The sequence below is a fragment of the Rhincodon typus genome, chromosome 3 (genome assembly GCF_021869965.1).
Source record: "Rhincodon typus isolate 14 chromosome 3, sRhiTyp1.1, whole genome shotgun sequence".
Classification (NCBI taxonomy): domain Eukaryota; kingdom Metazoa; phylum Chordata; class Chondrichthyes; order Orectolobiformes; family Rhincodontidae; genus Rhincodon; species Rhincodon typus.
This window is the reverse complement of record NC_063334.1, coordinates 113,143,704-113,160,000: the sequence shown is the minus strand read 5'-3', so window position 1 is coordinate 113,160,000 and position 16,297 is coordinate 113,143,704. Positions and strand designations below refer to the sequence as shown.

General features: G+C 40.8%; 1 protein-coding gene across 2 annotated transcripts in view; it reads right to left on the bottom strand.

Moving 5' to 3' along the window:
• Window positions 1-16,297, bottom strand: part of spata4 (spermatogenesis associated 4) — a 49,658-nt gene that overhangs the window by 12,014 nt on the left and 21,347 nt on the right. For both annotated transcript variants that reach the window (XM_048595222.1, XM_048595223.1), the window contains exons 2-4: window positions 10,311-10,440; window positions 8,108-8,226; window positions 566-786 (exon numbers count right to left, since the gene is read on the bottom strand). In XM_048595222.1, coding sequence (XP_048451179.1) covers window positions 566-786; window positions 8,108-8,226; window positions 10,311-10,440 — 470 coding nt within the window. The remainder of the gene's footprint in view (window positions 1-565; window positions 787-8,107; window positions 8,227-10,310; window positions 10,441-16,297) is intronic.

Here is a 16,297-nt window from a genome sequence, read left to right as displayed (position 1 = left end):
GCCACAGCATCATCACACATGACATTAAAGGTACGATAAAACTGTTGTTACACCTCAGCAAAGAGATAGTTCCAATGTATCCGTAACGTTAATGAATACTTCCTTTTATGAGATGCACAGAGGTGATTAACCAAATGGCACCCTATGGAGCCAGACATCTCTCCATTTTTTTTTATTATTGGTGCACCTAGTTTGATGAAGGGTCTAGGCCCGAAACGTCAGCCTTCCTGCTCCTATGATGCTGCTTGGCCTACTGTGTTCGTCCACCTCTACAGCTTGTTATCTCTACTTCTCACCCTTTCTGTGTTAACTGATAACTTATGGTTAGTTGGCCTGACAAACTGAATAATGCATGGTGGGGAATCCACACCAAATGAAGATTCACCTTAAGCTGTATTGCAACAAATGAAATAAGTTATGACAAATACTGACAGAAAGTTAAACTAGGAAAAGCTTGGTGGAAATTAAATTTTGTTATTTCTTATTATAAACATTAGACAATTATCACTTTAAATATTTTGAACAGATTTAAACAGATAGATTTAGGTTTTGTCTGCTTACTCACTTGGATGTTCTAGCCTTGCTAGTTGTCTGTGTTGCACATGCATGTTGATAATAGCCAGAGCCTTCTGACTGCATGTGAAAATGTCGGGGTTTTCCAACAGCTCAGTTAACGTCAGGTTGGTGTGAATAGCATTGCTGGCAGTTGTCTGGGCAACCAAAGGCAGCTTTAGCTGGTAGCCATAATCCATAAAGTTCATTTCATCATCAAGGATAAGCTTTGCTCTAAATGCAAATGAAATTACATTGTTAGGAAATAGTGAGGTATTTGGAAAGCGAAGAAGTGCTTGTTAGCCCTAATGGCCATTTTATCATCTTACCCCAATGTTAGAAATATCAGACTTATTTTTTGCCCCACTTTTTTTTAATTTCAATCTCATCAGTTAATACCGGATAGTCAACATGGCATTGCCAAGGGCAGGTCATGTCTGACAAATTTAGTTGAGCTCTTTGGTGAGGTGACACAGGCAGTGGATGAGGGTAATGCTATGGATCTTGTATATTTGGACTTTCAGAAAGCATTTGACAAGGTTCCGCTGGTAGGTTGGTTAGCAAATTAGAAATGTTTGGGATTGATGGATTCCTGGCAACCTGAATTAGAAGTTGGCTAAAAAAATAGGAAACAGAGGCTAGGTATAGATGGGCATTTCTCAGATTGGAGTTCAGTTGGAACTGGTGTTTCCAAGGGATCAGTATGCTTTTTTCTGATTTATATAAATGATTTGGAGATGGATGTTGACAGCAAAATCTCTAAATTTGCAGATGATACTAAACTAAGGAGAATAGTGAATTGGGATGATGCCAAGAGGCTTCAGAGGGACATTGACAAGTTGGCCAAATGGACAGACACCTGGCAAATGAATCTCAATGCAGAGAAATGTGAGGTAATGCAGTTTGGTAAAAGAAACACAAAGAGACAATACAGACTCAATGTTACAACTTTAAGGGGAGTACAGGAGCAAAGGGACCTTGGGAGTCATGTGTATGATTCTCTGAAGGTGGCCAGGCAAGTTGAAACAATTGTTAAGCTGGTTTATAGGATTTATAAATAGAGACAAAGCATATGAAAGCAACGAAGTGATGTTACACTGCTACAAATCACTGGTCAGACCACATTTGCAGTATTGTGGCCAGTTCCAGGCACCATATACAAGATGTTAAAACCCTGGAGTGAGTTCAAGGGAGATTTACTAGAATGATACCAGGAATGACAGTTTTAGATATAAAGAAAGATTAGAGAAATTGGGCTTATTCTCCTTGGAGTAAAGATTAAGAGGTGACCTTATTGAGATGTTCAAAATTATGAATAATTTTGACAGGGTAAAGAAGGATATTCTGATTCCACTAGTTAGTGCGGCAGTAACTAGGGGACCACAATTTCAAGATTATCAACAAAAGAGATGGGAGTGAGATGAGGAGAAATGTCTTTACTCAGAGTTGTTAAGATTTGGAATGTTCTGCCTGGGAGAGAAGCGGGGGCGGATTCCATACGAGTTCTCAAAAGAGCCCTGGATATATGTTTGAAAGTGAAGAAGTTAGAGGGCTACAGAAATAGGGCTGGAGAGTGGGACTAGATGGGCAGCTGTTTTGGGAGCCAGTACATGCACGATGGATCAAACGACCTTCTATACTGTAAAAGCAATGATTCTACTTTCCCCTCCCCCTACTCTTTCTCTACCATTTGGGAGAGGGGAGGTGGGGAAAACCTATTATGTCTGCTGTGTTAGTAGCACCACACACATTGAGAAAAGGTTTCTTCCAAAACCATTCCAGTAAAAATCATCACTTTTTCTTTTAGAACAATTCTATAATTTCACCGGACATAATGAATACAGGGAATTTTCTGGACAATCATAAAATGGAATCATTATATAACAATTGGAAGTCTCTCCTCTAAATTCCTTGTTACAAACTTGTCCAGAGTTATTTCACGGACCTTCTCTACTATTTAGTTTAGTGGCCTCCTTTAGTAGTTTATTCACATTTATGCTTCCTCTCAGTTTTCAAATCTACTTTTCTTCTCAGCTTTCAAACACTAAAAACAAAGTTGAAAAGAAAGCTATGCAATTACAACACAGGCATCTACCTAACAATATGGAAAATTGTCCAGGTTTGTCTTGTCCATGAAAATCAGTTTAAGTTCCACCAGGGCCTGACTCAATTGTAGCCTTGGCTCAAACATAAAGAGCTGATTTCCAAAGATGAGGTGACAGTGACTGCTCTTGGCATCAAGGCCATATTTAATTGACTGCAGCATTAGGGAGCTGTTGCAATATTGAAATCAATGGGAATAAACTGTTCACTGGTTGGAGTTGTATCAAGCACAAAGGAAGATCATTCTTTATTCACTCATGGAACATGGGTCTTATTGGCTGATCAGCATTTATATCCTGTCCCTAGTCACGATTAAGAAGATGTGGGGAGCTGCTATCTTTAACCACTATGGTTAATGTGCTGTATGTAGACCCACACTGCCCTTAGGAAAGGAATTCCAGCATTTTGACCCAGCTACAGTGAAGGAATGGTGATATACTTCCTGGTCAGTGGCTTGGAAGGGAACTTGCAGGTGATGACATTCCCATATATTTGCCCCTGTCCTTCTAAATGGAAGCAGTTGTGAGTTTGTAAGGTGCCGTCTAAGGACCTTTGGTGAATTTGGTGATAGCTGTGGCTTTTGGAGGATAATCATATCAGCTCCAGGACATGTCTACAGGAATTCCTCAAGGTAGTGTCCCAGGCCCAACCACCTTCAGCTGCTTCATTGATGACCTAATGATGGAAGGCAGGTCAGAGGTGGGAATATCTTCTTACCACTGCGTAATATTCACTCCCATTCCTGACTCCACAGATATCAAAGCAGTCCACGTCCTCAAGCACAAAGACCGGAAAATATCCGGGCTTAGGCTGACGTATGGCAAGTAAAATATGCCACATACAAGTGCCATCTCCAGCAAGTAAGAAGTTAATCAACTCCCCTTGACATTCAACAGTGATGCTATTATGGAATTGCTCACGATGAACATCGTGGAGGTTATCATTTAAAAGAAAATGATCCAATCATATAAATACTGTGGCTGTTAGAGCAGGTGGAAGGCTGGAAATTCAGCAGTGAGTAACTCAGGTTCTAAGTCCCCAAAGCTTATAAGGTGTCTACAAGGTATGTCAGGAGTATGAAGAAATGCTCTACGCTTGCCTGTATGGGGGTGGCTGCAACAACACTCAAGGAGCAACCTGTTTGTTTGGTACCCTAACCACCATCAAACATTCCCTCCCTTCACCACAAACACAAACTGACAACAGTGTGCACTATATACAAAATGCATTGCAGCAACTCATCAAGGATCCTTCAGCAGCACCCTTCCAGTCTAAAATCCCAACCAACGAGAAGAACAAGAGCAGTAGCAGTTCACTGCCATATTAAGGCCAAGTAGGGATGAGCAATGAATGCTGGCCTTGTCAATGCCATTTAAATACCATGAAAGAATATTTTAAAAGTATCTCTTTCCTTTAACAATATCATTTCTCTATGAAGTACTTTTTGGAGACAAAACAAATATCTTGAGGTTGGTTGGCTCGCCGAACTGGTTTCTTGTTTCGCAGACGTTTCGTTACCATGCTGGGTAACATCCTCAGTGTAGCCTCTGATGAAGCATCGGTGTGTTCTCCCGCCTGGTTTTTAAACTCTGGGGTCCGTTGAGATGGATTGCCTCACTTCCGGTTTTCCGTCGTAGTGGAATGTATATGGGGTCGAATTCAATATGTTTATTAATAGCATGATTCGTGGAGTGCCACCTTCTAGGAATTCCCGTGCCTATCTCCGCCTAGCTTGTCCCAGGAATTTGGTGTTGTCCCAGTCGAAATGGTGGTTCTCCTTGTCCATGTGGATTGAGATCAGTGAGTACTGGTCGTGTCTTTTTGTAGGCAGTTGGTGTTCATGTATTCTTGTTGTTAGTTTCCTTCCTGTTTGTCCGATGTAGTATTTCTCACAGTCACTGCAGGGGATCTTGTAGATGACATTGGTCCTGTCCATGGTGGGGAGCGGGTCTTTAGTTCGGGTGAGCAGTTGTCGTAGGGTTGACATGGGCTTGTGTGCCACTCTGATGCCCAGCGGTCGTAGGAGTCTTCTGGTGAGTCCTGACGTGTTTCTGATGTAGGGTAGTGTGATGTAGGGTAGTGTCAGGGTGTGTAGTATCTTTCCGATGTTGTTCGTGTAGGCATCTTCTGACCCATTTTTTTATTTGGACATCCATTATCCTTGAAAACCTGGAAGAGGTATTCTTCTTCCTCTAGGCGCAGTTCCGTGTTGTTGCCCTTTTAAAAAGTACACCGAAAAGCCATACACACAAACCAGGTATTGAACTTCAACAGTAACCATCCCAGCACACACAAACGAAGCTGTGTGCGAACACTATTTAAAAGGGCGACAACACAGAACTACACCGAGAGGAAGAAGAATATCTCTTCCAGGTTTTCAAGGATAATGGATATCCAAAGAACTGGGTCAGAAGATGCCTACACGAACAACGTCAGAAAGATACGACACTCCCCAACACACTCATCAGCCTACCCTACATAAGGAACATGTCAGAACTCACCACAAGACTCCTACGACCACTGGGCATCACAGTGGTACACAAGCTCACGTCAACCCTACAACTGCTCACCTAAACTAAAGACCCACTCCGCGCCATGGACAGGACCAATAGCATCGACAAGATCCCCTGCAGTGACTGTGAGAAACACTACATCGGACAAACAGGAAGGAAACTAACAACAAGAGTACATGAACACCAACTGGCTACAAAAAGACACTCATCTCAATCTGCATGGACAAGGAGAACCACCATTTCAACTGGGACAACACCAAATCCTGGGACAAGCTAGGCAGAGACAGATACGAGAATTCCTAGAAACCTGGCACTCCACGAAGCATGCTATTAATAAACATATTGAACTCGACCCCATGTACATTCCACCACAGAGGAAAACCGGAAGTGAGGCAATCCATCTCAACGGACCCCAGAGTTTAAAAACCAGGTGGGAGAACACACCGACGCTTCATCGGAGGCTACACTGAGGATGTTACCCAGCATGGTAACGAAACGTCTGCGAAACAAGAAACCAGTTCGGCGAGCCAACCAACCTCAACACCCACAACCCGAGCTACAAATCTACTCCAAAACCTTAAAAACAAATATCTGCTGAGAAAAGGGCATTATTTCCAATTTCAATCAAAAATTGAGATCAGGAACTGAGAGGAAGTAATTTAAAATAAAACAAAGGTTAAAGCAATACAGGTCCATGAAGAACGTTATGCTAATTTATGCTATTTTTGTGGAACTGGCTCCGATAAGATCAGAGAAGTGCTAAAAATGGCTTTTCCTGCCACCCCTCTATTCTCACCTTGTGAGTCCGATAAAAACATCCATCCTTACCCCTCCACCCTCTACAACTTCTCCTCTCCATCACTGTGCTCACTCTTGGAGACATTACTCACAAATAGGAACAGTTTGAGATTCCAATGGAAAGAGTCAGGAGGTGTTGGGGACACAGAGGGGCTGTTGCATGTATGGTACAAAAGGAATGATGATAAAACACCAAGCACAGCATTTCCAAAATGGCCAGTCCGCCATTGTTCAGAAACATGAGGTCTGTTTCCACATATACATTTATGATGCCAGGCTCTATGTCTATTACCTTTCAGCCTTATCCTACTTGTACGCTTTCAGACTGCTTGTCCAACACCCAGAACTAGATGAACTCAAACTTCTTCCAGATAAACATCATGAAGACTGCAGTTTTGAATTTTTGGCCACAAAAGTCCATATCATTCCAGGGCGATGATTCTGACTAAACTAGACAATTCTCCACCCTTGCGTCCTCGTTCATTGGGAAGTATTTGTGACTTCATATTTCCTCCAAATCAGATAGCACATATTTCTATTACTTTAATATCATTCATCTGCAATTCAACCTCAATCTAACTGCCATTAAAAACCCTCACTCAGACTTTTGTTATTTCAAGACTCAATTACTCTAAAGACCTCCTGCTCAGCTCCTTATTGTCCAGCTTTGGTATGCAGTACATTCCAAAACATTGTTTCTGTATCCTGCAAGCATCAATTACATTCACCCAGTCTCGTTTTTGCTCAGCCACATCCAACACACGCAGGGATAAATTTTCTCGCAAAGGCACCCAATCTGCTGGCAGGATTAAAAGCAAGAGGGGAACTGCTTCAGCAATCAGCAAGGCCCAGGCCTGGATCCTGTCAGCAGCAGTGAATTAATTGGCTGTTTCTGGGGCCACTAACCAATAAAGGATGGCTTTAAGAGCTGGTGACCCAGCAGAATCACTATGAAAGGTAGCCATTTACATTTATTTAACACCTTTAATGTATTAAAACATCCAAAGGCACTTGACAGGAGCATTATGAGAAATAAGCATGACATGCAGCCACATAAAGAGGTATCAGGTCAGATTTCACCAATTGGATTCTCTCCAGGATGACCCACAGTGCAGGCTGTGATGTAGCAGTGAATGCCAGAATGTAATTTCAGGTTTTATGCACTAATTTGGCCGAATGCTAAATCTTGAATTTACAGCCAGTTTCAGAGGCTTAATGATGGTGAAAGCCGACAATTCGATCGCAGCTCATCTCCATAAAATTCAGATTTATGTGATGCAGGTTGTTTGTGTTGAGCACATGAAGAAAGATGTTTTGGTTATTGTGCAAGACAAGCTACTTTTGTTTTATCTTCTTTTATTCATACAAAGCATATTACAAGGAAGTAATAGTAACCCCATATTGTTCAATGGTGTTCATTATGCCGTGAAACTCTGACAGACTGTGAGCCAATCTCAAAAATAAGAAAAGCATCAAGCTGGAGTCCAAAGGAAGGAGAGAAAATATCTTGTGCACTTGTCAGCCAAATGGCTTTAGAAGCAATCTCGGAGCAGATGGTTTCACTGCATCTTACCCAGCTGTTCAATAAACTAAGCAAAATAAAATCTTAAGTCTAAAAAAGGACACTAAACAATTGGTAATAGTGTTTTAAGCTTATAAACTGGCATGTGTATTCAACTTCATCACATATGCAATAGAAGGAGATCCCACTGAAATTAGTCATTTAATAAGATTTATACATTGTTGCCAGACATGGATATGGAGTTACAGAGGTGGATGAAGGTATGACACAGGTCAATCATCATCTCACTGAATAGACGAGCACACCTGACTAACTGAACGGCCTACTCCTTTTCCTTTGTGCAGAACAACATAAGGCACTTACCAATTTGCCTTAGGTGTAGTGATTGTAACAATGTCAGCCAGGTGGTCCTCATAGAATGAGTTCTCTGATTGGGGTTGTTAATCTGGTGCAATCAGGGACTCCTGGCTGACACTCTGAGAACTGGCTCTGAGGGAGTTGGATCATTGTCAATGACTTTCCACATGTAAATAACAGGTGATTTGGTGATGGGATACCAGCCTCTGTGAAGGTATTTCATTCGTAAGTTACAATACAAGTCTAGAATGAAAATACTTACTGCCTGTTTGTCAGTAAGGTGTATATATGTTGTATCAGATACTCGGCTCCACCAGGCTTAGAGTGCATTGTAGCATAAATTAGTTCCTTGGGAATGTTCAACTTTTTCCTGAAAAAGAACTTAGAAGGAAAAGTTGAGTAATAGCAGTTCACTGTTAACACAAACCTCCAAAAATTGTACAATTCTGAATATATAGATTTAAGTATTTATCTCGGTTATTATGCAAACAGCTCTGTGATTTGAAATATTTAATTAAGGTCAGTTCCCCTATTCTGAAAGGGTTTTTTCTTTAGAACTTGGAAACAGATGTAGATTTGCCCTATTATTTTGTGGCCTATGATATCATTTTAATCTCACTTTCTGCTTTCTGCTTTCTCTTAATATCCATCTAACCCAAATTTATCTATTACTTATGTTACAGAAGACAGTTATTTGGAACAAGTAATCCACTGTGATTCTCTGTAAAACAATCTAGTCAGTGCCATGCCCCTGCTCCATTCCTCCAGCACCATAAATCTATTTCCTTTAAGTATCCACCCAGTTTCCTTTTGATATCACTGAGCATTCCAGCATCCACCATGCTAATAGGCTGAGCATTCTGGGTTATTGACAATTTATGTATTAAAAAAAATTACTCTTCACATCTCACCTGCAACTTATGCCCAGTATCTTAGATCTGTGTGCCTTGTACTTCCAGCTAATGGGAAGAGTGCTTTTTCCTGTCAACTACCTTTTTCAAGTTTGTCATACTCATGAATTTTCTTCTATCAAATTTCCCTCAATCTTCTTTCCTCCGAGGAGATCTACTCCCAGTTATCTCCTTTTTGCTAAACTCCCTCTTCCCTGGAATGTGTCAATAAATTTCTTCTGCAGCCTCTCACGATCTCACAAATCTTTACAATATGACCAGAACCTGACTCAATATTTTAGCATGACTTAATCAGAACTTTATACGACTTCAGCATAACTTTGCTGCTTTTGTATTCAACACCTCTATTTATGAACCCTAACATGCCAAAGGTATTACTAACCACTCACTCAATGTGTTCTACCTCCTTCAAAGATTAATGCACATACACTCCCAGTCTTTCTATTCCTATATATTTTTCAGAAATGTGTCATTAAGCCTATACTGCCTCTGTCAATCCTTTATGCCAAAATTTATCACCTCATTTTTCAAGTCACTTTACTGCACATCCTGCTAGCCCATCCATGTCCTGTTGCAGGTAATTTGTATCATCATCATTGTTTGCCACTCCTTGAATTTTATTACAAATGATACATTTTGAAATTTACTCTGTACTTCAAGGGCAAAATTATTTACATATAGAAAACATAATGCAATGGTCCAAGCACTGACCCTTGAAAACCACCACAGTCTGCCACCTTCCAGTCTGAAAAACATCTAGCCACTATGACTCATTGCTTTCTGTCCTTCAGTTAATATTTTTTTTTAAATCAAGTTGCATAATGACCTTCCTATGCACAATTTTGTTATCCTGCCTTCTATGCGGTACCTTCTCAAACATTTTTTTTAAATCCATACAGATAGCAACATCCACCACATTCCCTTCATTAACCTTCTCTGTAATTCCACCAAAAATCAATTAGATTACTCAAGCACTAGTTTGTACTGAATTCTCCTTCTACAGGTATTAACCATTGGAAATAAAAGGATCTATTTTTATAAGAATTTATAAATCACGTTAATTCAAATTTGCAAGAAAAATCTGCCACTGTCATTTTGTGTTACATACATGATAAAACAGCCTCAGATACAGGCTGTTTAGAGGATAAAGAGCTAGCCTCTAAATATATCATGTAAAATCTTCTGCTTGTTAGAAACAGGGTTTACTTAAAGGATCTGAACATTTAAAGGTTTAACGATTTCATTGTCATGTCTTTAAATAAAGGGGACTAATTGCAACCTGCACCTGAAACAATTTCTGTGTCGAACTGATCTTCACAGCCAATTTTTTTTTTTTTTTACTCAAGTCGAAGTGCATCTCAGTTCAAGTGCAAGCATTGTCATTTGTGCAGTTGCGGAGATTATGTCCACCTTTTGTCCAAGGTGGTTTGGAAGAATACATCTTAAATTCCTACTTCAACTATGTAAAAAGAATACATATCTACACAGAGAAGGAATTGTTTAATCTAATGCAGGCTCACTCGAATAGAAATACTCAGAAGACTATTTACTCACGTGCTCCAATTGAGACCAGTTTTTCAGCTTGGAAGGGAATGAGACTCCATTGTTGAAGACCTTAATGTCAATATCTTGAGGATAGTACCAGGAGAAGATTTCAGCCACAAGATAACCATTAGAAAAGGCTCTGAGAAATACAATGGACAAGGAAATTCCAACAAGGATAAACACTAGAGGCATCATTTTTCACACAATAATGAAACAATGGTGTCAGCAAGTACAGGCTCCAATTACATATTTGTGATGATTTTCATTGTCTGTGCCTAACATAGTTCAACTTGCCTCATGGACAAACAAACTCAGACGCAGAATGTCCCAGCCTATCTGTACTGGAGATGTTACAAACAGCAAAGCTTTGATATATTAATTTAACCTAAGGAATAATTTAACTCCAAGACTCAATTCCATATTGCATCATTTTGAAATGCCCTGCAAAACTCACCAAGGCTTCTTTGACAGCATCTCCAAAACCCATAAGGGCAGCAGGGATCCTGAGTTGTACATATATTATAATTTCTCCATTGTTGTTGTCTCAGAATTTCCTACCCAACTCTGCTGATGGGAAAATCCTTACCAGATGCAACAGTTCAAAACAGCAATTCACCACAAATGAGAAGGTGGGCAATGAGGGCCAATCTAGCCAGTTGCAGCCACAACCCAAGAACAAATAGTAAAATATTGCAGTAGTACAGTCACAGGGCATGTTAGAGACATCTATTTCCGTTTTCATAACCTGCACTTGTCAGGCCCAATGCACAGTAGTTTCATCCTCAGTAAACTGCATTAGTTTACACTTGTTACATCTGTGTCTCATCTCTGAAATTTCTAACATAACATCAGGTGCAAAGGGATCTTGGTGTTCTCATGCATGAGTCACCAAACAAGTACAGCACATAATTGAAAAGACTAATGGGATGCTATCCTTTATTCCAAGAGGGACCGAACATAAAAGTAAGGATGGCATGCTTCAGTTATACCGAGCATTGGTGAGACCACATCGTGAATACTCACTGTAGTCTTGGTGTCCTTATTTTAAAAATTGTGCAAATGCTTTGGATATGGTTCAGAGGAGGTTTACTAGATTGATATCTGGAATGTATTGGTTGTTCTGTGAGGAAAGGTTGGATAACTGGACTTGTTTCTTCTGGGATTTTGGACAGAAAGGAAGGCCTTGAGAAGTGTATTAGATCTTGAGTGGACTGACAAGATAGACATGGAATGGATGTTTCCACTTGTGGTCAAATCCAAACCAGGGGCCATTGTTTTAGAGTCACAGGGCTGCAGCTTTGGAACCCTGCCCCCGAAGGCAGTGCATGTGAGAGCATCAAGCTTTTTTAAGAAAGAAATGGATAGATGCCTGTTATACAGGAGAATTAAGGATTATCAGAGTAGATGAACATGTGGAATTCTAAAGCACAAACAGATCATCCACAATCTGACTGAATGGCGGAACTCAGGTACAAAATAGACTACTTCTGTTCCTACTTTGTGTGCTTATGGCATAAAACCTAGTTGCGGTAATTTAAATATACATAACTACATTCCAAAAATCATTAGTAACACTAATCCTTTGTTATCGCAACTCATTTACCATAGCTGAATACAGAACCTGAGATTGTATAACACAAAATGAATACTAAAGATATCAGTTAATAATTCCAGCAAGCAATTTATTTCTGAAAGCTTTGCTGGATGTAATTCAGATAAAGACAATAGGTATTCAGTTGAGTACATTTAATAGGAATCTGTTATGTTAACCTAATAATAATACTCAGCTTTCATTTGTCCAGAAGATATGTCTGGTCAGTTTGGGGGATGCATTTAATGGGTTCTGCTCATGGCATGCAAGGTGACTGCAACATGTGACACATAAGAGGTTGCCAATGTTTGATGACAGCAGTGAAGGGGACAGGGTATTGGTGAAGAACAAAAACTACTGGAATGTTTGGCAACCTTATACTAATATTACCTTGGCTAGAAAGATTGTTTCCTTGGGGGGTGGGACTGATGATCATAATCATGGCCGAAGAGGTTCAATGGGCTGAATGAACTCCTCTTGCTCCTATTTTCCATGTTTTCTATTGTTCTATCTTTCGAACACAGACAGCCTTGCACATCCACTCCAAGGCAACAGTGCTATCTACTAGCCACAGCTTACACTACAATAATGGAATTGTTTAAATGGGACAAAATGACTGCAGACGTGTATTTGATACAACATAACCAAGAGCCATTCTTTGTGAAAAAAAGGTTCACTCGATACAAATGAAAAATTTTAGACAAGTTGTCAGGTGAATTAGACAAATATATCAATGTTGATTTTACTGATAACAGTTTGCCCCCTCCAGTTTTAGCACAGTTCAATTCCATTGGGCATGTACCATGCAAACTTCAGCTAAAGGAAGGAACAGTTAAAATGTTGTTATGGAACTTGAATCTTAAACGAAGAGTTAACAATGGAACAAAATTCATAGTTAGGAAGCAATTAAAAAGGTGATAGACATTAAATTATAAAGTTTTCAAAGAAATAGTGTGCTTATTTATTGAGTAATGAGTAAACAGTTGTCAATCTGCCGTTTAAACTCAAGAGAAAACAGTTCCAAATTAAACTTACAGAATTTGTGTCTATACACACACCTCATGGTCAGTCCTTTTTTTACATTTATTTTCCTTGGACCGCTCTTACACAAGAAGCTGAATGCAACTTCTCCAAAGCAAAAAGTTCTGATTTTCTCTAATTAATTCACAAGATGCCTGAGTTACTGGCTAAGGCAGCATTTATTTATTGCCCATCGATAACTGACCTTGAGAAGGTGGTGGTGAGGTGCCTTCTCGAACCACCGGGTTTTTGAGTGCAGGGACACCCATAGCACCTTTAGGAAGGAGGTTCCAACATTTTGGAACAGCAATAGTAAAGAACAGTGATATATTTCCAAGGATGTTGCCAGGGTTGGAGGGTTTGAGCTATAGGGAGAGGCTGAATAGACTGGGGCTATTTTCCCTGGAGTGTCAGAGGCTGAGGGGTGACCTTATAGAAGTTTATAAAATCATGAGGGATAAGGATAGGGTGAACAGCTGAGGTCTTTTTCCCCAGGGTAGCGTAGTCCAAAACTAGACAGCATACGTTTGAGGTGAGAGGGGAAAGATTTAAGAGGGTCCTAAGGGGCAACATTTTCACACAGAGGGCAGTGTGTTTATGGAATGAGCTACCAGAGGAAGAAGTGGAATTGTCAGAGGCACAGACAAACATTTCTACAGTTGACAACAAGACATCAGAATGGTGTGTTGCCTTCCTGGTGCCAGGATCAAGGACATCTTGAAGAGGGTGCAGAATATCCTCAAATGGGAGAGGGACCTGTGGAGGTTGTTGTACACATTGAAACTAACAGGACAGGAAGAGAAAGGACATGATCTGAAGAAACAATATAGGAAGTTAGGCAGGAATTTAAAAGATAGGTCCTCAAGGCTAGAAATATCTGGATTACTCCAGGTGCCACAAGTTAGGGAGGGTAGGAATAACAGAGTGGAGCATATGAATGTGTGGCTGAGGAACTGGCGCAGGGAAGAAAAAATTCGCATTTTTGGATCATCGGAATCTATTCTGGAGCAGAAGTGACCTGTATATGAAGGATGGATTGCACCCGAATTGGAAGGGGACTCGTATAATAGTGGGGAGATTTGCTAGAGCTGCTCGAGAGGATTTAAACTAGTAAATAGGGACCCACGGAGATACTGAGGAAGCAATCAGTCTGAGACTGGCGCAGTTGGGAGAAGGAGAAATTCGAACAGTCAGGGCAGGCAGGAACAAAGCCGAGAACAAGGTAGGACTGATAAATTAAACTGCATTTATTTCACTGCAAGACGCCTAACAGGTAAGGCAGATGAACTCAGGGCATGATTGGGAACGTGGGACTGGGATATCATAGAGATTACAGAAACATGGCTCAAGGATGGACAAGACCGGCAGCATAATGTTCCAGGGTATAGATGCAATAGGAATCATAGAAAAGAGGAGAGAGAGAGGAGGGAGAAGTGGCATTTTTGATAAAGGGATAACACTACGACTGTAATTTGGGAGGATATTCCTGGGATTACGTCCAGGGAAGTTAGACTCACGGTGCTCAAGGGAAGCTTAACGCCCTGGGTTAAGTGGGCGGCACAGTGGCTCAGTGATTAGCACTGCTGTCTCACAGCGCCAGGGACCCGGGTTTGATTCCACCCTTGGGCGACTGTCTGTGTGGAGTTTGCACATTCTCCCCGTGCCTGCATGGGTTTCCTCTGGGTGGTCCAGTTTCCTCCCACAATCCAAAGATGTGCAGGATAGGTGGATTGGCCATGCTAAATTGCCTGTAGTGTCTGGGGATGGGTCCGGGTGGGATACTCTGAGGGTCAGTGTGGACTTGTTGGGCCGAAGGGCCTGTTTCCATACTGTAGGGATTCTATGATTTGGGTGGAACTGAGAAACAAGAAAGGGACGGTCACTTCATTGAGATTGACTATAGACACCCCAACAGTCAGCAAGAAATTGAAAAACAAATTTGTGAGGAGATCTCAGTTATCTGTAAGAATAATAGAGTGGTTATTGTAGGGGATTTTAACTTACCAAATACAGACCGAGACTGCCATAGTGTTCAGGGTTTGGATGGAGAGGAATACAAGAAAATTTTCTGATTCATTACACAGAGGTACTTACTAGAGAAGGTGCAAAATTTGACCTACTCTTGGGAAATAAGGCAGGGCAGGTAACTGAGGTGCCAGTGAGGGACAACTTTGGGGTAGTAAAGATAATTCTATTAGTTTTTAAGTAGTGGTGGAAAAGGATAGACTGGATCTAAAAGTTAAAATTCTAAATTGGAGGAAGGCCAACTTTGACGGTATTAGGCAAGAACTTTCAAAAGTTGATTGGAGGCGGATATTTGCAGGTAATGGGACAGCTGGAAAATGGGAAGCATTCAAAAATGAGATAACAAAAGTCCAGAGACAGTATGTTCCTGTTAGCGTGAAGGGCACGGCTGTTAGGTGTAGGGAATGCTGGATGACTAGAGATATTGAGGTTTTGATCAAGTATAAGAAGGAAGCATTTGTAAGGTATAGACTGCAGGGTTTGAGTGAAACCCTGGAAGAGTGTAAGAGCAGCGGGGAGTATACTTAAGAGGGAAATCAGGAGGGCAAATAGAGGACACAAGATAGTTTTGGTAAATAGGGTTAAAGAGAATCCAAAGGGGTTCTACAAATACATTAAGGATAAAAGAGTAACTAGGGAGAGAAGAGGGCCTTTAAAGATCAGCAAGGCCTACTATGTGTGGAGCTGCAGGCGATGGGAGAGATACTAAACGAGTATTTTACATCAGTGTTTACTGTGGCGAAGGATATAGAAGATAGAGAACTTGGGCAAATAAATAGCAACATCTTGAAAAAACTCCATATTATACAGGAGGTGGTGCTGGATGTCTTAAAACGCATAAAGTTCGATAAATTCCCAGTACCTGATCAGGTGTCCCCTGGAATTCTGTGAGAAGCTAGGCAAGTGATTGCTGGGCATCTTGCTGAGATATTTGTATCATTGATAGCCACAGGTGAGGTGCCAGAAGACTGGAGGTTGGCTAATGTGGTGCCACTATTTAAGAAAGGTGATGAAGAAAAGCCAGGGAACTATGCAGGCAAATAAGCCTGACATCGGCAGTGGGCAGATTGTTGAAGGGAATCCTGAGGCAGAGGATTTACATGTATTTGGAAAGGCAAGGACCGATTAGGCATAGTCAACATGGCTTTGTGCTTGAGAAATTGTGTCTCACTAACTTGATTGAGTTTTCTGAAGTAACAAAGTGGATTGATGAGGGCCGAGCAGTGGACGTGATCTATATGGACTTCAGTAAGGCATTCGACAACCTTCCTCATGGTAGACTGGTTAGTACGGTTAGATCACATGGAATACGGGGAGAACTAGCCATTTGGATACAGAACTGGCTTGAAGTTAGGAGATA